The sequence below is a fragment of the Gigantopelta aegis genome, chromosome 15 (genome assembly GCF_016097555.1).
Source record: "Gigantopelta aegis isolate Gae_Host chromosome 15, Gae_host_genome, whole genome shotgun sequence".
NCBI lineage: Eukaryota > Metazoa > Mollusca > Gastropoda > Neomphalida > Peltospiridae > Gigantopelta > Gigantopelta aegis.
Window position 1 is genome coordinate 39,169,267 of NC_054713.1, and position 26,587 is coordinate 39,195,853.

Consider the following 26,587-nt stretch of genomic DNA (forward strand, 5'->3'; position numbering starts at 1 on the left):
TGTGGGATGGTGCATATTAAAGGTCCCTTGCTACTGATGTAACAGTTACAGATCAAGTTTCACTTTAATGGGGATTTCCCATTGGGCTATTTCACACTGCAGCCAGTGTATATCAAAGGCTGTGGTATGTGCTACCCTGTCTGTGGGATGGTGCATATTAAAGGTCCCTTGCTACTGATGTAACAGTTACAGATCAAGTTTGACTTACATGGGGATTTCCCATTGGGCTATTTCACACTGCAGCCAGTGTATATCAAAGGCTGTGGTATGTGCTACCCTGTCTGTGGGATGGTGCATATTAAAGGTCCCTTGCTACTGATGTAACAGTTACAGATCAAGTTTCACTTTAATGGGGATTTCCCATTGGGCTATTTCACACTGCAGCCAGTGTATATCAAAGGCTGTGGTATGTGCTACCCTGTCTGTGGGATGGTACATATTAAAGGTCCCTTGCTACTGATTTAACAGTTACAGATCAAGTTTCACTTTAATGGGGATTTCCCATTGGGCTATTTTACACTGCAGCCAGTGTATATCAAAGGCTGTGGTATGTGCTACCCTGTCTGTGGGATGGTACATATTAAAGGTCCCTTGCTACTGATTTAACAGTTACAGATCAAGTTTCACTTTAATGGGGATTTCCCATTGGGCTATTTCACACTGCAGCCAGTGTATATCAAAGGCTGTGGTATGTGCTACCCTGTCTGTGGGATGGTGCATATTAAAGGTCCCTTGCTACTGATGTAACAGTTACAGATCAAGTTTGACTTACATTTGCTCAATTTTGACAGAGTTATGGCACTTGAGCTTAAAGAGATCAGTGGTGTCTTGGTTAAGCCATCGGACATAAGCCTGGTAGGTACTGGGTTCGCAAACCGGTTACCGGCTCCCACCCAGAGCGAGTTTTAACGACCCCGTGGGTAGGTGTAGACCACTACACCCTCTTTTTTTCTTACTAATCACTAACAACTAACCCACTATCCTGGACACACACCCCAGATAGCTGAGGTGTGTGCCCAGGACAGCATGCTTGAACCTTAACTGGATATAAGCACGAAAATAAATTTAAGAAAGAAAGAAAAGACATTAAAATTTTGTTGCACCCTGTAGAAGATATATATTGTTTTAGCAGTACTTTCAGAATACTTGTTAGTCCCCTGCTGCTCCAATCAGTTTTGTCTCTTCTCTTCTGTCTGTCTTCCTGTCTGTCTTCCTGTCTGTCCATCCGTCTATCCCACATATAGTTTTTCAGACTTTTATACCTCAAGATAGTGAGCTGAAATTTTGTGTATAGCTTTAACATATAGAGTTACACATCAAGTTTGACATTCATGGAAATTTATCCATTTTACTACAGAGTTATGGCCCTTGAATTTAGGAGATATGAATTTTTGTTTTGCCCGATTGAGGACATGTGTTGCTTTCGCAGTATTCTTAGAATGCTTGTTTAAATTTAAGTCAACAAATTATCGGACAAATAGCAAAATGTTTTCTAACATTTTATGCTGGAGAAGTTAGTTGTAAGTTTAATTTTTTTTAAACTTAATTTCAGATTACTGAATCTAGAAGAACAGTATCGTAAAGAGAAAGAGGAAGCTGATTTGTTATTTGAACAACAGAGACAGGTGAGATAACATAAGATAACATAAGAGATAATAAAAAAGATTACATTTTATTCTATAATAGATTAGAACTAGATTTCATATGTAAAGTATCTCCAGTGATAGAGCACTTGCCTGCAGTTTTAATGGTCATAGAAGAGGCAGGACGTAGCACAGTGGTAAAAGCACTCACCTGATGCACGATCGGTCTAGGATCGATCCCTGTTGGTGGACCCATTGGGCTATTTCTCGTTTCAACCGGATCCAGTCACTTCAAGAACAGGTTGAGAGACACTCCATGATGTCGAGTTGTAACATTCCTTTCTGTTATGTTATGTTTTTACAGGATTATGAAAACCGGATCCAGTCACTTCAAGAACAGGTTGAGAGACACTCGATGATGTATAGTTGTAACATTCCTTTCTTTTATGTAATTGTTTACAGGATTATGAAAACCGGATCCAGTCACTTCAAGAACAGGCTGAGAGACACTCGATGATGTCGAATTGTAACATTCCTTTCTTTTATGTAATTGTTTACAGGATTATGAAAACCGGATCCAGTCACTTCAAGAACAGGTTGAGAGACACTCGATGATGTCGAGTTGCATCACGGATGACTTCTTTGAGGATGAGGATGAAATGGAAGGTAACCAGTCGGAAAACTGAATCAGGATTTATGCAGAAAACTAAAATTATAATAATTACAGATTTGATGAATTTGGTCAGAAAATGTGTGATCAAAATTCAAGTTTCAGTTAGTCAAACACAATACAACAAAATTGAAACTTATTAAAGACTTGTATTCATTTGATTTTCGAATTAGCTTTTTGGCGATATAAATAGAGAATACTACATGGGTGGCCATTAGATACCGTACCAGTTATCTTAAAATGAGTTGTTTTAAAATGTATTTAATGAGCGAAAGTGAGTTGAATATGTTTTTACACAAGTGGTAAAATAAGAGATATTTAATAGACATGAATGTAGTAGCCAGAAAGCATTCTCTGTCTTCACATAAGAACTGTAACATTATTGATTCATTTGCTTCTGTACTTAACCGGCCTTGGTGGCCATCAGACTACAGTCTGGTAGGTACAGGGTTTGCAGCCCGGTACCGGCTCCCACCCAGAGTGAGTTCTTAAGGGCTCAATGGGTAGGTATAAGGCCACTACAACCTCTTTTCTCTCACTAACCACTAACCAACTAACCCATTGTCCTGGACAAGACAGCCCAGATAGCTGAGATGTGTGTGCTCTGGACAGCGTGCTTGAACCTTAATTGGATATAAGCATGAAAATAAGTAGAAATAAAAATGAAATATGTACTTAGGAGAGTATGATATTTAGAAAAATTAATAGAATGGAAATGAATAGAATAAAATGGGATAGAATAGAATAGGATAGAATAAAATAGGATAGGATAGGATAGGATAGGATAGATGTTTAATGACACCCCAGCACCAAAAATATATCTGCTATTGGGTGTAGAAAAATAAAATGACAGTGATTTAGATATATTTTTTTTCCTATTTTTCTTCCCAGAATGCACCTGGAATGAGCGTGAACGAGATCTCGCTGCCTGGGGATTCAGAAAATGGAAATATCATCAGTTTACGTCGCTACGGGTATGTTTTTAAAAACAAACTATTACTGTGTGCTCTTTTAGTATCTTTATTCTTTTTGCAGTCACTTTATTTGCAAAACATTCAGTTAAGTTTATCATAATAACGTTCATTATTTTACTCATGACATAAACATGATACGAAATGAAAGCTTGTTTAATATCCTATAATTATTATGTTCATATCTGTTATAATATAGTTGATCTTTTTCAAATAATAATGTTCATTTTGTTGTAATGAAGATTTGGATTTTTTTTTGTTTTTTACTAAAGTTGCTTTTATTATATTCATATTTAAATTATAAGGATTGTGTTTGAGATATTAAAGTTTATTTGTGAGATTAAGAACTCATGAAAAAAAAAAAAAAAAAATCGTCTTTAGTCTTTAATACATTACTGTTTCCCAGTGCATGAAATACATGACTGTTTCCAAGGACACTAGATACACAACCATTTTCCAGCGTACTAAATACTTGACTGTTTCCCAGTGCACTAAATACATGACTGTTTCCCAGTGCACTAAATACATGACTGTTTCCCAGTGCACTAAATACATGACTGTTTCCCAGTGCACTAAAGACATGACCGTTTCCTAATGCACTAGATATATGTTTGACTGTTTTCTAATACACTAAATACATGATTGACTGTTTCCTAATGCACTAAATACATGACCGTTTCCCAGTGCACTAAATACATGACTGACTGTTTCCCAATGCAGTAAATACATGATTGACTGTTTCCCAATGCACTAAATACATGATTGACTGTTTCCTAATGCACTAAATACATGATTGACTGTTACCTAATTCAATAAATACATGATTGACTGTTTCCTAATGCAATAAATACATGATTGACTGTTTTCTAATGCACCAAATACATGATTGACTGTTTCCTAATGCACTAAATACATGACTGTTTCCTGGTGTGCTAAATACATGAATGTTTCGCAGTGCATTAACTTGAGAAACTTTCTGTCTAATATTCAGGATGACCTGTGGGGAAATGCTATTTTCCTGAAGGAAGCTAATGCCATCAGTGTGGAACTGAACAAAAAGGTAAACATTTTAAAACCTGCAGTTGGAGAAAAATATTTCCAGTGATGTCATTAAGACTAGAAATAGCACATAAAGATGAAATAATAGGATGCCATATTATTGCTACAAAATGTCTTGTAACAGAATCGGGTTGATACCAAAGCCTAAGAAAGATGCCATTTCATTGGTTTATCTTAAATACTAACATTTAACCTTCACTTAATAGCCAATCAGGAATAAGCTTTCAAATGGTTATGACAGGTGTGTTAACCTGTGGAACTTAGGTCATAATTTAATATTTGCATCTGGTTAGGAAGCTTTTTCATTCTATAAAATTTGATACCAAGAAATCTTTTAGTTATTAAATAGGTTAAACACATTAAATTCTTTAATAAATGCAAAATATTTAAGAAATATTGTCATTTTGACATACACTAATTTACTGTTTAACCATAGAAGAAACAAATCAATTGAGACCTTCATAATATTCATTATGATGCATTCATGGCTGTTTTCTCCCATGCCAACCAGCGCTCCATGACTGGCATATCAAAGGCCATGGTATGTGCTGCTCTGTCTTTGAGAAACTGCATATAAAAGATCTCTTGCTGGTAATGATTTTTGTTTAATGTTTCCACTGGCTGAATGTCAAGACAACTGATTATTTGACATCGATCCGGTAGCCAGTGATTAATTCATCAATGTGCTTCATTGGTGGTGTTAAACAAAACCAAAAAACAGAAAAAAACAGGCCCATAGGAACAGTATCCTGAGTGGAGCCACAATCTCTAATGGGGGAGGGGGGGGGGGGTGAGTCACAGCCTCTAGTGAGGGAGGATGGTAGGGGGCACAAGCCATATTTTAATCTTTATATAGTATTGGGACAAAAACATACATTTTTCTCCTAGTGTAGGGTTGTACAGGCCCACCCTCCCAGTTTCTAAGAGATTAAACAATGTTTAAACTTCATGACTATAATAAACATTATTAAATTACTTGTGGGGCAGGACGTAGCCCAGTGGTAAAGCGATCACCTGATGTGCGGTCGGTCTGGGGTCGATCCCCGTCGGTGGGCCCACTGATGTATTTTGTCTTTCCAGCCAGTGCATCACAACTGGTGTATCAAAGGTGTATCTGTGGGGTGATGCATATAAAAGATCCCTTGCCACCAATGGAAAAATGTAGCGGATTTCCTCTCAAAGACTATATGTCGAAATTACCACATGTTTGACATCCAATAGCTGATGATTAATACATCAATGTGCTCTAGTGGTGTCGTTAAAAACAATAATACAAACTTTATACTAAAAGACAGGTAAAGACAACTGTTACAATTTTTTATATTCAGATTTTGTTTGTTTGTACTTGCAGGTTCAGTTCCAGTTTATCCTCCTCACTGACACTCTGTACTCCCCCCTCCCCCCAGACCTGCTCTGCCCCGAGGATCGTGATCCGGATCGACCTTTTCCTAAGACAATCGTAGCAGTCGAGGTCCAGGACACGAAGAACGGTGCAACCCACTACTGGAGTCTGGAGAAACTCAGGTTAGTGGTGGAGAAAATAGTATCCTAGAGTTCGTCTTCTACATTGTGTGTGGGGGCGGGACGTAGCCCAGTGGTAAAGCGTTAGCTTGCTTGATGCGCCGTCGGTCTGGGATTGATCCCCGTCGGTGGGCTCATTGGGCTATTTCTCGCTCCAGCCAGTGCACCACGACTGGTATATAAAAGGCCGTGGTATGTACTATCCTGTCTGTGGGGTGGTGTATATAAAAGATCCCTTGCTGCTAATGGAAAAGAGTAGCCCATGAAGTGGCGACAGCGGATTTCCTCTCTTAATATCTGTGTGGTCCTTAACCATATGTCTAACGCCATATAACCGTAAATAAAATGTGTTGAGTGCGTCGTTAAATAAAACATTTCTTTCTGTCTTTCTTTCCTTCTACATTGTGTGTGTGACCTAGAATTCAGTGTTATTGTTGAAAATATTTACTGAATTTAATTACGTAGGCTTCCATGTGAGTGGTAAGGCACAGAATTGAACTTAGTTAATGAGAAAGTAGAATACCATTATCAAGTTATTTTAGGTTATGTTGATAAAAGTTTCTTCAAAAGACATTTATACTGAAACATTGGGTGTAGCAAATCGACAGGAGAATTGATCTTCAACTGAAGGCACATTTTTTAATATAATTAATCCATACCTGTGCTAATGTAATCAGCTTTATGAGAAATTAAATAAATAGAAATGTTTAGAAATATTTTTCATATTAGAATGCAATTTTATTTTTCCTTTAATGCTTTTTTTTTCTGTTGTGAATTTTGTGTTATTTTATTTTTGGTTGCCTCTTTTGTTTAGTAAGGTTTGAAACTAGTAGGTAGTAAGCTAAGTATTTAACTTTTTGTGTGTGCTAGGGTGTCATTAAACATTCACTCACTCACTCACTCACTCATTCATTCATTCATTCATTCATTCATTCAATCATCCATTCATTCAGTCCGTTCATTCAGTCCGTTCATTCATTCATTCATTCATTCATTTATTTAACGTTTCTTATTTTAAATTTCTAAAATAACTACATGTACTTTGTTTAAAAACTTGTTAACATGTATAGTGTGAGTTTGTAGTACAATATATCTTGAACATCAAAGTTCTGCTAAGAATTGATGTAATGTGTTCTACCTTTGTATGCTTGTTTTTGGTTTCAAATTTTTGTTTGTTTGTTGCTTTGGTTTCCTCCTTTAAAACACTGAGCATTTACTGTGTTATCACTACTCCATTTAAGCAGTGCAGCCCACCCCGCTATTGCATTCTGCCATTCTCCTTTATTTTTCTGCACCCTAATATATTTTATAGTACGCATCTCCACTATTTCCAAATGCACACTTTTTTCCACACAAAAAAAAGTGTTCAGTCTTCTCACTAGACATGAAAGGAAACAAGCTGCCTTGTGAATGAAAAAGCAACTTTCAAAAAACTTAGTAACTTATAACAGTTACCATAGCGTAATTATTTTAACAGTATTTTCAACAGCCTTTAGTTTGTCCCATACCTATTTCTATTTGTATGTTTGATACACACAATAAAAGTTATACTTTATTTGTGCAATGAAAACATTAGATTTTTTATTGATTTGGCAATCTACGATTGAAAAACCACTTATTTGGCACCAAAATTGTCACGTGATCAGACCGGTCATTCTGTCTTTTGTGTCCACTAACATTTGTCCTCAATTTCAGATTTAATTGGTTGTAACTGATGATTTTTACTTATTGTCATTTGTTTATTCAGCAGTTCTTTATAAAATATTATAAACATTTCATTTTTTGGGGGATATCACCACTTATAAAACAACGAAAGTGGTAGTGTTTATCATTAAAATGATTTATATTAGGTGCCAAATAATATATACTCCACCTTTACAAAAACAAACTACTTTTTATCAGCTGGTGATATCAAAGCGATTGATTCATTCGACGAAGATGGAAATAAAATTAACAGATTTTTTGTTGTTCCATATTAGGGGATCACTTTACAAAAATCTTTATTGTTTTTCATATATCTTGAAATCTTTATTAAAATAGTAACATTAAAACTGTGATCGGTTCAGCATAATGAATGCCGTGTATGTCAAATTGACAACATCTCTGGTTCAACTAACAATACATAAAAAATGAGTCGGCTTGTATTTCGTACCAATTTTTTTGTACCAAATACTGAGTCGACGAACTCACAACGATTTATGGTAACAAAGCTTTCCCATTTTGCTTCTATGTCTAAATCAGATAAATATCAGGTCCCCGACGTGTTCCAGTTTAAACAGGTTTTACTGTATAGATAATATTAGGAATGTTTAGTACAGAAATTGGCAATTTTTATTTTTTGTTATTGTTGTTATTTTTGGGGGTAGGGAACGGGCCTATGTTTGGACCCACTGAATGCCTCAATAAATCACTGTTATTGTTTGTTTTTCTGTGTTTTTAATTTAAATGTGCATGTTTGCATGTAGACTTTTTATTACGCTATTTGTTCATCACGTAATTAATGTACCTACCTTTGTTTGACACCCAATAGTCACAGTATTCGTGAATAACGTAGTCTTGATCAGAATATTTCAACATCTATTGGTTTGTCAATCAAGGTTTGGGATTTGATTTCGTTCATTTGCAACATAATGTTGATAACTTACAAAGTGTCCGTAATAATGTTTTTGTTTTATATATGTATAGTTTATATATTAAAATATTGCTAAAGAAAACTATATTTTGTATAGACTGTTGGACTAGTAGAAATTCTGGCGAGCTAGTAAATTTTAGTTGGTTCTGGTCCAGTGGGCTTGTGAAATATTTTCCATTTCTGCATCCCTGCTATTATAACATGTTCTGTACACTAACCCTAGAAAACTGACCCTATTATAACATGTTCTGTACACTAACCCCAGAAAACTGATCCTATATTTTAACATGTTCTGTACACTGACCCCAGAAAACTGACCCTATTATAACATGTTCTGTACACTAACCCCAGAAAACTGACCCTATTATAACACGTTTTGTACACTAACCTCAGATAATTGACCTTGTTATATAACATGTTCTGTACACTAACCCCAGAAAACTGACTCTATTATAACATGTTCTGTACACTAACCCTAGAAAACTGACCCTAGTATAACATGTTCTGTACACTAATGCCAGAAAACTGATCCTATATTTTAACATGTTCTGTACACTAACCCCAGAAAACTGACCCTATTATAACATGTTCTGTACACTAACCCCAGAAAACTGACCCTATTATAACATGTTCTGTACACTAACCCCAGAAAACTGACCCTGTTATATAACATGTTCTGTACACTAACCCCAAAAGACTGACCCTATTATAACATGTTCTGTACACTAACCCAGAAAACTGACCCTGTTATATAACATGTTCTGTACACTAACCCCAAAAGACTGACCCTATTATAACATGTGCTGTACACTAACCCCCCAAACTGACCCTGTTATATAACATGTTCTGTACACTAACCCCAAAAGACTGACCCTATTATAAGATGTTCTGTACACTAACCCCAGAAAACTGACCCTGTTATATAACATGTTCTGTACACTAACCCCCCAAAACTGACCCTGTTATATAACATGTTCTGTACACTAACCCCCCCAAAACTGACCCTATTATAACATGTTCTGGGCCCCGTTCCAGGAAGCTAAGATCACCTTAAATGCATAACTACCTAATGCACTTAAGGTGATTTTAGTGCTAAGATCGCTTCGTGGAACGGGGCCCTATTACTAACCATATAAGTATGACCCTTCCCCCCTCCCCCCCCCCCCCTTTAACATTGTTTGGCATTGTTTTTTTGGCCACTATCAAAATTCCAAATTCCATAGCACCACCATACTGCTACCAATCATCCAGGGCGGCTGGCACTCCCTTGCGCCAATCAGTGCAGGCGGTCCTTCCTACTACCTCCCCCATCTTTCCTGTCACCCGTGCCCACGACAGCTGTGCGCTACAACAGCTTTGAATGTGTACGTTAAATCTTTGACCTGACCTGACCCCCTATAACATGTTCTACACACTAACCTTAGAAAAAACGACCCCTGTTTAACATGTTCCACACACTAACCAATTTAACCCCTTGCACAACGAACGACTGAGTTTTGTGACGTGATTGTGTGTTTGTTTTCTCTCACCATGCCACCGTGTAGGCAGCGTTTGGAGGTGATGCGAGAGATCTATAACGAGGATCTGTCCCCCGACACACCAGAAGCCAAACAGGACTTCTTTCATTGTCTCACTGGCTGCAGTCAGCAGAACGTCTTTAACTTTTATAATCTCATCCCGTCCAGGTCGGTTCCGTTTCTATGGCGATGACGTTCAGGAGTCAATATGTATCTCTCGGTTCGAAAGTCTGTCAGATCAGTCATGTCAATTAAAATTATTATAATTCTGTTTTCATTTCTCCTATCATTCCTGAATTTGGTATAGGCGCTCTATATCAATACGTCAGGGGAAATAGTATATAAAAGATCCCTTTTCTGCTAATGGAAAAATGTAGTGGGTTCCTCAAATAATATGTCAAATGTGGTAAAGATACTCTATATCGGTATGGTATGTGCTGTCCCGTCTGTGGGAAAGTGATTACTGCTAATGGAAAAATGTAGTGGGTTCCTCAAACACTTATGTGTCCAAATGACCAAATGTTTGACATCCAACAGCCGATGATTAATAAATTGGTGCGTTCTAGTGGTGGTGTTAAACAAAACAAACTTTAACTTCATACTTCCTTAGTTGGTATAGGTACTCTATATCAATATGGTATGTGCTGTCCTGTCTATGGGAAAGTATATATAAAAGATCCCTTTCTACTAATTGAAAAATGAAGTGGGTTCCTCAGATACTATGTCAGATTTGGCATAGATACTCTATATCAATATGGTATGTGCTGTCCTGTCTGGGAAAGTATGTATAAAGATCCTTTTCTACCAATGGGAAAATGAAGTGGGTTCCTCAGATACTATGTCAGATTTGGTATAGATACACTATATTAATATGGTATGTGCTGTCCTGTCTGTGGGAAAGTATGTATAAAATATTCCTTACTGCTAATGGAAAAATGTAGCAGGTTTTCTCTATGTATCAAAATGACCAAATGTTTGACATCCAATAGCTGATGATTAATAACTCAATGTGCTCTAGTGGTGTTGTTAAATAAAACAAACTTTAAACTTTAACTTCATACTTCCTTTCTCCAATCATTCCTGAGTTTGGTATAGGTACGCCATATTAGTATGATATGTACTGTCCAGTCTGTGGGAAAGTGTGTATAAAAGAGTCCTTACTGTTAATACTATGTGTCAAATTTACCAAATGTTTGACATCCAATAGCTCATGATTAATAAATCATAATAAACTTTAAACTTTAACTTCATACACGTGTACTTCCATTCTATGATGTCTGAATTTGGTATAGGTATGCTCTATATCAGTATGGTATTGGCTGTCCTCTCTGTGGGAAAGTTTATATAAAAGATCCCTTGCTGCTAATGGAAAAATGTAGTGGTTTGATTTCTCTCTAAGACTATATGACAAAATTACGCAATGTTTAACATCCATTAGCCGATGATTAATAAATCAGTGTATTCTAAAGGTGTCATTAAAACAAAACAAACTTTTATCTAAACTTCATACTTCCTTTCTCCGATCATTAACTTTTTTAACTTTGGTGGATTCGAGTTTTAGATGTTGGTAGACAAGCTCAGTGTGCTGCAGTGATCACTGAACAAAACAAACTTTACTTTTTATTTTTGGTTCATTTGACATGGAATGACCTGGCAGCTGTTTTCATAGACACGTGGAGTAGAGTTTTCTGTTTACTTTCTAATTTTACTCAGAATTCTTCAGGAAACGACTGTTTATGCCTGAAAGCAGCTTAATACAGTTTCGGTATTGTCAAGTTAATTTATGTATTACTAAAGATTATTGGTGGGATCAATTAATTAGTAGCTGTTAATCACAAAATGGATGTAAAACATACCAAAATAGGGCATTTGCAACTACAATAATGCACCTTTACTAATGTTCCTGATATTGCGACTTTCTCGTTTTAACAAAATCCATAGGGAAACAACTGTTTACACCTGATAGAAGCTCATTATTTGTGGGATCAATTAATTAGCTCTTAATCACAAAATTAATATAAAACATACCAAAATAGGGATTTGCAACTATGATAATGCACCTTTAATAAAGTTCCTGATATTGCTACTTTCTCGTTGTACCAAAAATTCATGGGGAAACAACTGTTTACACCTGATAGCAGCTCATCACAATTTCAGTATTCTCAAGTTAATTATAAATGTAAATATTACTGGGGGATCAATTAATTTAAAATAAGACATACCAAAATATGGCACTTGCAACTTTGATAACGCACCTTTAATAATGTTCCTGATATTGCGCCTTTAAGAAAACCATGATGGCTGATTTGGTGGTGAACCAGAGTTTATATACTGACTTCAGAGGATGCATCAGATGTTGTGGCTCTGTCCTTCTGTTTGGCTTCTGTGTGGTAACAAAAGTTTTAGTGCTTCTTTTTTTTTCTCTTTTTTTTCGTTTGCATGGTTACAATTCACTGTTAAATTAGGTTAAACAAACTGATAAATACGCTTTTGAGGCTAAATTTTAGAATGGCCTATGTTAATCTGTTACTGTTAGCAAAAGATAATTAAGTCTGTTTAGGTTAAAGTATAAAGATGGGTTTTTTTTTGTTTTTTTGTTTTTCATCTTTACCTATATAAAGTTATTAGTTAAAGATTTTGGGCCGAATTTGCGCAGCCTGTTTTTCTTAATCGCAGGTGTTTAAGCATTGTAAATGTAAGTCTAAAACAGGCTATGTAAAACCCATTTTCAGCACTGTATGGTGTTTTTAGCCGATAAAGACGTGGAAGGAACTGAAACATATAGTGGCACTTAATTTGTTTTATTTGGAATATTAAAATTTATTTATTGGATGTTTCGTTTTGTTTTTCTTTTCTCATTTTAATGTTTATGGGAGCCTAAATATATATATAAAAATGATAAAAGAAAACAAGTGTACAGTATATATAAATAAAAATGATAAAAGAAAACAAGTGTACAGTATTATATAAATAAAAATATATTTTATTTTTATTTTATTTTATTTTTTATTTTATTTTATTTTTTATTTTATTTTATTATTTTACTTTACATAATTAGTGTCACTTTTTACAAATCCATCACCCTTTCACATGTTATTGTATTCATGTTATTATCTCAAGTGCATACATTTCAGTTACCTGTTTTTCCTTCCTAATCTATATTTGTTTAAATATGTGTATTTGACTTTCAGTAGATTAATATTATCCTAGGCGTGTTCTAAGTTTCATGTTGGGTTTTTTCAATGTATATATTATTGATGTTTTGGAAGTCCAATATGAGACAACGTGATGTGCCATAAACAGTTCCTATACTGAAATTACACTAACATTTAAAAAAACCCAACATGAAACTTAGAACACGCCTAGGATAATATTAATCTACTGAAAGTCAAATACATACACATATATGTATATATTATGTTAAACATTATAAATAAATATTTTACTGTAGCATTTTTGTTATTTGATTTTTTGCTATTTCTGTGTCATTTTGTTTAATTTAGCTCTCTTTTTTCAAGTTCTTTTCATTTAAAATTAGTTCCATTTTCTTTTTATGTCATCTGTGTCTATTTTTGCATCCAATTAAGAACATTTTATATTTTGTTTGTAATTGGCTTTTTATGCACCCGTCAACAAATTTTAATGCATATATATTTATGTATTTTAACATAACCATTAAAATATGTTTTTGAAACATATTTTTAGTATAAATGTTTACTTCTTGTAGACACTATTGTTTTACTATCATGATGGAGTAATTTGAAACCGAGACCGGCCTCGGTGGCGTCGTGGTTAGGCCATCGGTCAACAGGCTGGTAGATAATGGGTTCGGATCCCAGTAGTGACGACAACGGGTTTCCTCTCAAAATCTGTGTGGTCCTTAACCATATGTCTGACGCCATATAACCATAAATAAAATGTGGTGAGTGCGTCGTTAAATAAAACATTTCTTTCTTTCTTTGAAACTGAAAACTTATGTATGTAGCGTAATGACTTTTATACCAATGTATCTGGGGTGGGCATAGCCTGAGTACTCTGTCACTTAAGATCAAGATGGGCAGGATGTAGCCCAGTGGTAAAGCGTTCGCTTGATGCGCGGTCCATCTGGGATCTATCCCCGTCGGTGGACCCATAGGGCTATTTCTCGTTCCGGCCAGTGCTCCACAACTGGTGTATCAAAGGCCGTGGTATGTACTACCCTGTCTGTGGGATGGTGCATATAAAAGATCCCTTGCTGCTAATCGAAAAGAGTAGCCCATGAAGTGGCGACAGCAGGTTTCCTCTCATTATCTGTGTGGTCCTTCATAAAAAAAACCCAATCCTGGGAATAAGCATTATCAATCTCCCGTTCTCTAGTAAGAATACAAAATAAGGAAAACTAATGGTTGGCAGTGTACATGTATATTTATTTGTGTGTGTATTTTCTTCTTGCAGACAACGTCTGGAGTTGATGCGTGAGATGTATCACAATGAAGCAGAGTTATCTCCCACTTCCCCCGAGCCTGCGATTGACTGTATGAGTGGTGGGGATCCGTTCTACGATCGTTTCCCTTGGTTTCGGCTGGCTGGCAGGTAAGGGTTGAAGGCTATTCTAAAAATCGTCATATGGGGAAGAATAGAATAGAATAGGACCAACTCTTCAAAAGCGTATCCCAATGGGGAAAAAATTAAACGAAAAGGATAGTTTAATATATATTTTTTGGAAGGATGTGGTGCGCCCCCCAATCCCCATCCCCATCCCCCCCCCCCCCCCCCCCCCCCCCCCCCCCCCCCCCCCCAGGATTTACCTCTGTAATTATAACTATTTACTTCTGGCAGCAGTTCAAATTAATATCATTATACATAATAATTATAACTTTCTCTTTTTTGTTTTAATTCAGAGCGTTTGTCTACCTGAGCAATTTGTACTACCCGGTTCCTCTGATTCACCGAGTTGCCATAGTGAATGACAAGGGTGATGTCAAGGGCTATCTACGCATTGCCGTGCAGGCCATTACAGGTGAGTGACAGAATTGTACTACCCGGTTCCTCTGATTCACCAAGTTGCCGTAGTGAATGACAAGGTGACGTCAAGGGCTATCTACGCATTGCCGTGCAGGCCATTACAGGTGAGTGACAGAAATGTACTACCCGATTCCTCTGATTCACCAAGTTGCCGTAGTGAATGACAAGGTGACGTCAAGGGCTATCTACGCATCGCCGTGCAGGCCATTACAGGTGAGTGACAGAATTGTACTACCCGGTTCCTCTGATTCACCGAGTTGCCGTAGTGAATGACAAGGGTGACGTCAAGGGCTATCTACGCATCGCCGTGCAGGCCATTACAGGTGAGTGACAGAATTGTACTACCCGATTCCTCTGATTCACCGAGTTGCCGTAGTGAATGACAAGGGTGACGTCAAGGGCTATCTACGCATCGCCGTGCAGGCCATTACAGGTGAGTGACAGAATTGTACTACCCGGTTCCTCTGATTCACCAAGTTGCCGTAGTGAATGACAAGGGTGACGTCAAGGGCTATCTACACATCGCCGTGCAGGCCATTACAGGTGAGTGACAGAATTGTACTACCCGATTCCTCTGATTCACCGAGTTGCCGTAGTGAATGACAAGGGTGACGTCAAGGGCTATCTACGCATCGCCGTGCAGGCCATTACAGGTGAGTGACAGAATTGTACTACCCGGTTCCTCTGATTCACCGAGTTGCCGTAGTGAATGACAAGGGTGACGTCAAGGGCTATCTACGCATCGCCGTGCAGGCCATTACAGGTGAGTGACAGAATTGTACTACCCGATTCCTCTGATTCACCGAGTTGCCGTAGTGAATGACAAGGGTGACGTCAAGGGCTATCTACGCATCGCCGTGCAGGCCATTACAGGTGAGTGACAGAATTGTACTACCCGATTCCTCTGATTCACCGAGTTGCCGTAGTGAATGACAAGGGTGACGTCAAGGGCTATCTACGCATCGCCGTGCAGGCCATTACAGGTGAGTGACAGAATTGTACTACCCGGTTCCTCTGATTCACCGAGTTGCCGTAGTGAATGACAAGGGTGACGTCAAGGGCTATCTACGCATCGCCGTGCAGGCCATTACAGGTGAGTGACAGAATTGTACTACCCGATTCCTCTGATTCACCGAGTTGCCGTAGTGAATGACAAGGGTGACGTCAAGGGCTATCTACGCATCGCCGTGCAGGCCATTACAGGTGAGTGACAGAATTGTACTACCCGATTCCTCTGATTCACCGAGTTGCCGTAGTGAATGACAAGGGTGACGTCAAGGGCTATCTACGCATCGCCGTGCAGGCCATTACAGGTGAGTGACAGAATTGTACTACCCGGTTCCTCTGATTCACCGAGTTGCCGTAGTGAATGACAAGGGTGACGTCAAGGGCTATCTACGCATCGCCGTGCAGGCCATTACAGGTGAGTGACAGAATTGTACTACCCGATTCCTCTGATTCACCGAGTTGCCGTAGTGAATGACAAGGGTGACGTCAAGGGCTATCTACGCATCGCCGTGCAGGCCATTACAGGTGAGTGACAGAATTGTACTACCCGGTTCCTCTGATTCACCGAGTTGCCGTAGTGAATGACAAGGGTGACGTCAAGGGCTATCTACGCATCGCCGTGCAGGCCATTACAGGTGAGTGACAGAATTGTACTACCCGATTCCTCTGATTCACCGAGTTGCCGTAGTGAATGACAAGGGTGACGTCAAGGGCTATCTACGCATCGCCGTGCAGGCCATTACAGGTGAGTGACAGAATTGTACTACCCGGTTCCTCTGATTCACCAAGTTGCCGTAGTGAATGACAAGGGTGACGTCAAGGGCTATCTACGCATCGCCGTGCAGGCCATTACAGGTGAGTGACAGAATTGTACTACCCGATTCCTCTGATTCACCGAGTTGCCGTAGTGAATGACAAGGGTGACGTCAAGGGCTATCTACGCATCGCCGTGCAGGCCATTACAGGTGAGTGACAGAATTGTACTACCCGGTTCCTCTGATTCACCAAGTTGCCGTAGTGAATGACAAGGGTGATGTCAAGGACTATCTACGCAACGCCGTGCAGGCCATTACAGGTGAGTGACAGAATTGTACTACCCGGTTCCTCTGATTCACCAAGTTGCCGTAGTGAATGACAAGAGTGATGTCAAGGACTATCTACGCATCGCCGTGCAGGCCATTACAGGTGAGTGACAGAATTGTACTACCCGATTCCTCTGATTCACCGAGTTGCCGTAGTGAATGACAAGGGTGATGTCAAGGACTATCTACGCAACGCCGTGCAGGCCATTACAGGTGAGTGACAGAATTGTACTACCCGGTTCCTCTGATTCACCAAGTTGCCATAGTGAATGACAAGAGTGATGTCAAGGACTATCTACGCATCGCCGTGCAGGCCATTACAGGTGAGTGACAGAATTGTACTACCCGATTCCTCTGATTCACCGAGTTGCCATAGTGAATGACGAGGGCTATCATTTCATTTCAACTTATTTTCATGCTTATATCCTGTTAAGGTTCAAGCATGCTGTCCTGGACACACACCTCAACTATCTGGGCTGTCTGTCGATACATGTAGATAGAACCACATCTCAGCTCTTTTGCCATGTTATTTATTGTACAAGTTTACAGTGAACAAGATTATTATACCATGACAATGTGAAGTGGTCGAGTGGTATACATCTTGCGCACTATAAATGAAAAAAACAGAAAGGAAAAAAGTTTGTTTTGTTTAATGACACCACTAGAGCACCATGATTCATTAATCATTGGCTATTGGATGTCAAACATTTGGTAAGGCAGTGCAATAAATAACATGGCAAAAGAAATGGTATGTGGTTCTGTATTTATTACATACCACCTTTCTCTATTATGATTAACAAAAGTTTAATTAAATAACAAGTTACTTTGTTAGTAAAGTTGGTTGAATTTTATGGAACTGATGTAACACTGAGCATCCTGGCTAGGAACATGACGTCATCTTGGTTAGGGTCATGACGTCATCTTGGTTAGGGACATGACATCATTCTTGGTTAGGGACATGACGTCATTCTTGTGAACACGTACTATGGATGCAAGATTTTGTATCACACCTGTTCAATGAAATATTTTTTTTATTGCACGGCCAGAATTGTGTTTATTACTATAGTAAGATTAAATGGGTATGTAATAAAAAAAAATTATCCAGTGTAATCAAAGTATGTGATATTTTTTAGATCACATATTTTCAGAATTTGATAACTGTAAATTTGAGGTCACGACACTACATTTATTGACATTTAAACAAATGTACTACATTGACACTCCATAACTGATGTATGTATTCATAGTCATCAGTTAAAAACATTTAAAAGCAACTTTACACTGAAAGCTGTTCAGTGTTAAGCACTAGTTTATTTTTATGTAAGGATTCCAAAATGACATTCAAGTTTGACGTTATTTCCATTGAAAAAGAAACCACGTCACATATTCTTACATCATTTGAATACCAGGTTATGGCTGACTGGAATTAAAGTTGTGTCTACAGTTTACAAAAACATGTTGCATTAAGCTTGAGATTACATGATAAAGAGATTATTACCCTTGTGTGTTTTGGTATTGTCATTATCATATATTAGGAATAAAAATAATGTATTATTCTCACCGTAGTACAATTTTTATTCCTAATATATGATATTGATGATACCAAAAAACACTCACAGACTGGTAATAACCTTTATTTATTTTCAGACCAGGATGAAACCCCCGAGTACACCCCAGGTATCAAGCAGTCAGGGAATGCCAAAATCTGTTTTAACGACGAGGAGTACTACAGATCAGTATGTAGACTTGTTAACTCTGTTCAATTTTCTTTTTATTGGCCCAGAAATCTTGATAATGTAAGTGATAGGCCCTAAGTCAATATATTGTTGAAATAGTGAATATAAATAATATTAGATACATGCAAAACATAGATTAATTGAAGAGTTCCTTTCCAAAGCAATATACATCAATTTCCATATTTTGGAGTTGATTGAAACATATTTTATTGCTTTTTAAAGAACAAATGGATTAGGCACAAGTTACACAACTTACTAGGCCTTCTCCTTTTGAAGTTAGCGGTGAAGAGGTACTGATCTTAGTACAAGTCAGCAATATGACAATAAAGATTTCATCAAAATGTGATCTGTGCCCATCGAATAGGATGTTAAAACCATGTGATATACAAGTACATTATGTCATGTTGCAACAAAACCATGTTTTACTCAAAGTAATGTAAATAAAATGGATACGCAGCAGAAATTGTCAGAACCAGACATTCTCAGATCCAAGTGAAAAGTATTAAGGATATCTGCTTTAGAGATATTCTGATTGTACTCCTATTGAAAAAGGGACCATGAAAAGTGTCTGGTTTTGAGGGAAATCCTGATTAAGTAGTGTTGGTTTTGGTTTTTTTTCACAGAATGACATTTTAGAAAGGAACTCTTCAAATATTCCTTTTAATTGTTTCCTTTCCTGAGTGTATAATAATGTGTTGAATAATAATGTGTTGATAAAATGACCACACATACTGCTCATACGTTCTGATGCAGTCACTCGTTCCTTGTGTCCCTACAGAAAAGACTGTCCCACACGTCGTTCCCTCCCCTGACGAGCACCAAGACGCCCACCTCTGTCCCGTCTCTGGAAAACCTGCGAATTGTGGAAGGTGAAGGACAAGCACCAGAAAACACGGACAACAAGATTGGTAAGAAAAGAATAGTTTTCTTTTTCTTTTAGGCCAGCCTTAAAAATGCATCTGAATATAATGAGATAAGGTACAATTGTAATTATAACTGGGATTCTTTCCTCTCTTTTTTTAAAGACAACCTTAAAAATGTATCATAAAATGTAAGGAAGTACAATAATTATTTAATTTAATTATTAATAGTAGTCAAGTGTTTTATTTGCATATTCTGTACAGTTTCGGTTATTTATGAGTTCTTTTTCCCTAATAATTTTTTCTACATTGTTTATTGTGTCTGTGAGTATGTCCCCCACCCCCAAATATCACTTCTGGGTTTTTCAAAAGTCTGTGTTTCCATCTTTGCCCCTCCACCCTCTTTCTCTGCCTCTGCCTCTGTCTCTGTCTCTCTCTGACTGACTCTCCCCATCCACTCTCTCTTTCTTTTTCTTTCTCTTTCTCTTCTTTCCCTCTTCCTTCTTTCTCTGTCCCTCCGTCTCACACCCTCTCTCTCCTCCATCTTTCTCTTTTTCTCTGTCTCCCCCTCACTCTTCCTCTGTCTGTCTGTCTGTTCTCTCTCTCTCTCTCTCTCTCTCTCTCTCTCTCTCTCTCTCTCTCTCTCTCTCTCTCTCTCTCTCTCTCTCTCTCTCTCTCTCTCTCTCTCTCTCTCTCTCTCTCTCTCTCTCTCTCTCTCTCTCTCTCTCTCTCTCTCTCTCTCTCTCTCTCTCTCTCTCTCTCTGTCTGTCTGTCTGTCTGTCTCTCTCTCTATTTCTCTCCCTCCCTCCCTCTCCCTTTTATTTTCAGTACTAGAGAGATAGTTTTAATTAACTAAACATCACACACTGTGTTAATTGATTTTCCCAGAGGATCAGGTGAGCTACGAAGACAGCCAGAAGATGCTCAGTAACGACACGTTCCCGGAGATCGACACCAACGAGCTTCCCGAGCACCTTCAGCTGGGCTCCACCTTCCAGTTCCGTGTCACCGTGCTACAGGCATCAGGAATCTCCCCCGACTATGCTGACATCTTCTGTCAGTTCAAGTGAGTTGTCTTAAGCTGTGTCCTAAACGGCCGCGAGTGATTATTTTAGAAATCATTGATTTCAATTGCAGTATCCTACCTGGACAGATAAATATGTCGCATCGCATTTGTGCAGTTAGAACTGGACAGATAAATATGTTGCGTTGCACGCGTGCAGTTAGAACTGGACAGATAAATATGTCGCATCGCACATGTGCGGTTAGAACTGGACAGATAAATATATCGCGTCGTATGCGTGCGGTTAGAACTGGACAGATAAATATGTCGCGTCGTATGCGTGCGGTTAGGATACAGCAATTGAAATCAATGATTTCTAAAATAATCGCTCGCGGCCGGTTAGGATACAGCTTTAAAGAGACGGTCCTCAGTTTGCTGCTACTGTAAAACATTCCCAACCAATAAAAGTTAAAAGGTCGATCAGGAAGAAAGGAAATGTGTTTTTGATGACACACTCAACACATTTTATTGCCGGTTATATGGCATCAGACATATGGTTAAGGACCACACAGATATTGAGAGAGGAAACCCGCTGTTGCTCAAGGTCGATTAGGGTCACGTTCCTCAGGGCAGAGCAGGTCTGGGGGGGGGGGTGGGGTGGAGGAGGAAGTACAGGGTGTTGGTGAGGATGATAAACTGGAGGATAAACTGGAACTGAACCTGCAAGTATAAACAAACAAAAAAGTTTGTTTTGTTTAACGACACCAATAGAGCACATTGATTTATTAATCATCGGCTGTTGGATGTCAATTTTTTTTGGTAATTTTGACATAACAATGTAGTCTTAGAGCAGAAACCTGCTACATTGTTTCCATTTTTTTTTTTTTTAAAAGATGAGCAGCTGATAGAGGAGGAATAAATTGGGTGTAATTTTAATGAGAAGAAAGAGGGGAGTGAGTTTACAAGTTAAAGTTTGTTTTGTTTAACGACACCACTAGAGTTCATTGATTTATTAATCATCGGCTATTGAATGTCAAACATTTTGTAATTTTGACATATAGTCTTAGAGAGGAAACCCGCTACATTTTTCCATTAGTAGCAAGGGATATTTTATATGCACCATCCCACAGACAGGACAGCCTTTGATATACGAGACATGGTGCACTGGCTGAAACAAGAAATAGCCCAATGGGTCCACTGATGGGGATCGATCCCAAACCTACCACATATCAAGCGAGCACTTTACCACTGGGCTATGTCCCACCCATGGCAGTGAGATTACAAAAAAGAGGAGAAAATGTAGATAATTTAAAAATCTTAAAGGCTAAGTTAGTCTTTTGTCTAATTTAAAAGTAATACATGAAAGAAATCAGTATACTGTCTTAATTTTTCAGTTTTGTGTTTCTGATTATAGGCAGTGAAAAAATATACTGAAAAATATATATTAAACTACATGAACTATTAACAAGAATAAAATTACAGCCACCTAAGAATATACTCTTTCTCTCTATAGATCGTCATATTTTACTTGTGTTTATTTTATTTTACCTGTGTTTATTTTATTTTACCTGTGTTTATTTTATTTTTCCTGTGTTTATTTCAGCTTTCTGCATCGCCATGACGAAGCATTTTCCACTGAACCCCTGAGGAACACAGGGAAAGGTCCCCCTCTTGGCTTCTACCACGTTCAAAATGTGAGTTCTCGGATTAACCTGTTTTACATTACAACAAACTGTAGAACATGTAAGTTTTGCGAACAACAAAATACAGTCAAACCTGTCCTAGCGGCCACCTGTAATCAGCGGTCACCTGCCTTAAGTGGCCACTTTTTTCCCTCCCAAATGATTTATAATGTAAATGCACTTGTAATAAATGAACAAAACTAAACATGAATCATTGTCAATCACCTTGTTGTAATTGGCAAACTACACCAAGGTTTATCTTCAGAATAAAGTTCACACCACAGCAAACCGACCGGATAATCACCAGCCATGCATAATGGTTTCTTTGTCTTTCGGTAACTGGTAAGTGCATGAAACAATCCATGAGGCATCTCTGCCTTTTACCGATGACAGTGCAGGCGCCCGTTTCCTGTCCTGGACAGGCGTGCGCTACAACAGCTTGCTCTGAATGTGCACGTTAAACTCTCTGACCTGACCTGATGAGGCATGATTCATTTCATTTCAACTTATTTTTGTGCTTTTATATATCCAATTAAGGTTCATACACGCTGTCCTGGGTACACACCTCGGCTATCTCGGCTGTCTGTCCAGGACAGTGGGTTAGTTGTTAGTTATTAGTGAGAAGAGAAGAGGGTGTAGTGGTCTTACACCTACTCATTGAGTTGTTAAAACTCTCTGGGTTGGAGCCGGTACTGGGCTGCGAACCCTGTACCTACCAGCCTTATGTCTGATGACCTAACCACGACAACACCAAGGTTGTTATTACAACATAACATCATCCCAATTTTGCTTTCTTTCCTAACAGCTATTCATTATATGTTTTGGGAATGTTAAGTATTTCTTTTTTTTTTAAACAAATTTGAAGAAGATTTATGACTAGTTTTTTTGTGTGTTTTTTTTCAGTTCACTGTGACCGTGACGAAGTCGTTCATTGACTACATCAAGATGCAGCCATTAGTGTTCGAGGTGTTTGGTCACTACCAGCAACACCCACTACATGAACAGTCAAAGGAGTCGGGACAAATCTAGTAAGTTCAACATTAAAGTTTCGCTTTTAGATCGGTTTCTGCCAAACTCTTAAGTCCTAAAGATCAATGAAGTTTTTACCTATGGACGTTTATCACAGTGCTCCAAAAACATTCATCGTAGGTGATACAATTAATTCAGCTGAACTCTTGTTACTTGTCATTGAGGGGTGTGAGAGAGATATAGTGTTTGAGGGTTGTAGGCGATACAATTAATTCAGCTGAACTCTTGTTACTTGTCACTGAGGGGTGTGAGAGAGATATAGTGTTTGAGGGTTGTAGGCGATACAATTAATTCAGCTGAACTCTTGTTACTTGTCATTGAGGGGTGTGAGAGAGATATAGTGTTTGAGGGTTGTAGGCGATACAATTAATTCAGCTGAACTCTTGTTACTTGTCATTGAGGGGTGTGAGAGAGTCTTTTTCTCCCATCCATTCGGTAAATAAACCATTATTTTTACATGAACAGACAAAGATGGCTGAAAAATTTACTTTTTTATATGACCATGTTATCATAAGTAAAGTACACCATCATATTTGCTGTGTTTGTTTCATGTGTTAAATATAATTTAACACTACAAATTAACAAGATAGCTTTAATAACAAAATATTGCTTTATAACTGTTGTCTAATGACCTCAGATCACCATCTAGCATTATATGACGTCATATTACCAACAATGTAATATTAAGCACAAACACATGATATCCCATGTGGGATAGAAATTTCTTAGTTTTCTTTCATGGGATAGCTCTGTCCCATAATATACCTGAGGATGAGAGAGTTAAGTTTATGAATAATTATGTATTAACAAAAACAGTACTTGTTGAACCTGATTAAACAATGTGCTGGGGTGTCATTAACCCGAACCTTCCTTTTCTCTGTGGCGGGACGTAGTCCAGTGGTAAAGCCAGACCTGTCAACCCTCCCGGATTCCGCGGGAGTCTCCCAGTATTTGATCAAATCTCCTTTCCCCTGTGCGGGAGACAGTTTCTCCCGTTAAATGACATTTTTGTAAGCATAAAAAAAAATTGATCCTCTTTTATCAAAATAACAGAAGGGAAGTAACTCTGCCTTTTTTTTTCTCATTCGGAAAATGTCGACTACTTTCGGTTTCCGAGAATGTAACAGGCCGAATTGTCCCGACTGTTTAACCTTTGCCGAAGTGAGAATTGTGGGATAGCCTATTTATATTGTTAAAAAAGCACATGGAGTTTATAAAATGACGTGTTATTATAATGTTTGTTGTCATCGTAATGGCTACAAAGCGTGTTGCCGCTAATTCAACAGGCTGTGTATTGATATTCAGTGTTGCCATATAAAAAAACAAAACTATCCAATTTAGTTCTAATAACACCTCTGAATTGTAAAATGTCTTCCCACTGGATTACATAATGCAACTATGACGAATCTGAACTGCCAGACTCACGAGTTGACAGCGATACACACGATGCATGTTAAAATCACATGTCATTGCAAGACAACGAAAAGACCAATTAGCTGTATAAACATACTTGTGTCAGTTAATTTTGTATGTTTGTGCGGTAAAATGTTGGTTATAAGGGTACACTTCAAGAAATTATTTTTGTACAATTAAAAAATGTTGTGTTTGACATTGACATAAAGTTACTCACGGAAATGGGTATAATTCCGGTATATTTCACACGATGTCCGTAATGAGGTTTTACTTATGATTAATGAAAATACAATGTTTATTGCATCATTATAATGATTTTAAATAAGTACCACGCCACCGTTCCTCATTATAGTAAAAACTGAATATTAATTTATAAGATTTATATAAATTAGTTTTTGGTACTTAGGTACACTAACCACAAATGATAATGTAACGCAACCTGTAAGGCTGTAAGTGTAATACCGTAAATGTACTAATTAAATTATTTTTTTCTTGTTCATGTTCTTAACATTTTTGGATAAAATATTGGGGTTTTTTAAAATATGTTTTAAATTATAATATTTAAACTTAAAAAAAAAAAAAAAATAATAATTTTTTTTTTTTTAATGCCAAGATCTAAGGTTAAGAAGTATATATGACATTATAAAGTATTCATATAACTTATTGTAATAATGTTTTTTTTTAAATCTTGCGATTTTGGGTTAAATTGTGTGAATTTAAAAAATCTCCTGCTTTTTGACAAAATCTCCTGCTTTTTCAACACACACCTCCTGCTTTCTCTTGACTAAAGGTTGACAGGTCTGGGTAAAGCACCTGCTCGATGTGCGGTTGATCTGGGATCGATCCCCATCAGTGGGCCCATAGGGCTATTTCTTGTTCCACCCAGTGCACCATGACTGGTATATCAAAGGCCATGGTATGTACTACCCTGTCTGTGTCATGGTGCATATAAAAGATCCCTTGCTGCTAATTGAAAAGAGTAGCCCATAAAGTGGCGACAGCGAGTTTCCTCTCTCAATATCTGTGTGGTCCTTAACCATATGTCCGACGTCATATAACCGTAAATAAAATGTGTTGAGTGCATCGTTAACTAAAACACTTTCCTTCCTTGTTCCTGATTAAACAATGTGCTGGGGTGTCACTAACTCAAACCATCCTTTCCTCTGTGTTCAACAGCCGAGTGAGGTCGCCTCCTAGTCGAAGCTTCCCCTCTAGTCTACCCGTGTCGAAGCCTGTCCCCTCCCCGAAGTACGGAGTGATCACTGCCCCCAGGTGAGTTGGCGTTAATTAATGGTGGAATTAGTGTTGTCTAAAGTGTATGTATGTTTTTATTTCCATTATATTGACGTTAGTTGATGTAGTTAGTTCACCTCAATACTGCATGTAACACTGCTCTTTGTCCATCTGTCCATCTGTCCATCTATCCTTCCATTCATACATCCTTTTATTTGTCTGCCCATTCTTCTTTCCAACTATCCCTCCTTTCATCCAACTATTCATCCTTACATCCAACTATCCATCCTTCCATCCATCCATCTATCCATCCTTCCATCCAACTCTCCATCCTTCCATCCATCCAATTATCCACCCTTCCATCCAACTATCCATCCTTCCATCCATCCATCCATCTATCCATCCTTCCATCCAACTATCCACCCTTCCATCCAACTATTCATCCTTTTATTCAACTATCCATCCTTGAATCCATCCTTCCATCCAATTTTCCATCCAACTATCCATCCTTCCATCCATCTATCCATCCTTCCATCCAACTCTCCATCCTTCCATCCATCCAATTATCCACCCTTCCATCCAAC

The 26,587-nt window shown here is 38.0% G+C and overlaps 1 protein-coding gene across 11 annotated transcripts in view; it reads left to right on the forward strand.

The window, feature by feature from the left end:
* LOC121390710 (kinesin-like protein unc-104) overlaps window positions 1-26,587 on the forward strand; it is a 127,555-nt gene that overhangs the window by 57,022 nt on the left and 43,946 nt on the right. For 8 of the 11 annotated variants that reach the window (XM_041522598.1, XM_041522600.1, XM_041522602.1 and 5 more), the window contains 14 exons: window positions 1,553-1,625; window positions 2,144-2,249; window positions 3,145-3,227; window positions 4,216-4,284; window positions 5,635-5,807; window positions 9,981-10,121; window positions 14,388-14,525; window positions 14,834-14,952; window positions 18,695-18,783; window positions 19,562-19,691; window positions 20,532-20,709; window positions 22,250-22,340; window positions 23,232-23,356; window positions 25,947-26,042. In XM_041522598.1, the coding sequence (XP_041378532.1) occupies window positions 1,553-1,625; window positions 2,144-2,249; window positions 3,145-3,227; window positions 4,216-4,284; window positions 5,635-5,807; window positions 9,981-10,121; window positions 14,388-14,525; window positions 14,834-14,952; window positions 18,695-18,783; window positions 19,562-19,691; window positions 20,532-20,709; window positions 22,250-22,340; window positions 23,232-23,356; window positions 25,947-26,042 (1,611 nt within the window). The remainder of the gene's footprint in view (window positions 1-1,552; window positions 1,626-2,143; window positions 2,250-3,144; window positions 3,228-4,215; window positions 4,285-5,634; window positions 5,808-9,980; window positions 10,122-14,387; window positions 14,526-14,833; window positions 14,953-18,694; window positions 18,784-19,561; window positions 19,692-20,531; window positions 20,710-22,249; window positions 22,341-23,231; window positions 23,357-25,946; window positions 26,043-26,587) is intronic. The other 3 variants (XM_041522605.1, XM_041522606.1, XM_041522609.1) reach the window with 1 other exon arrangement.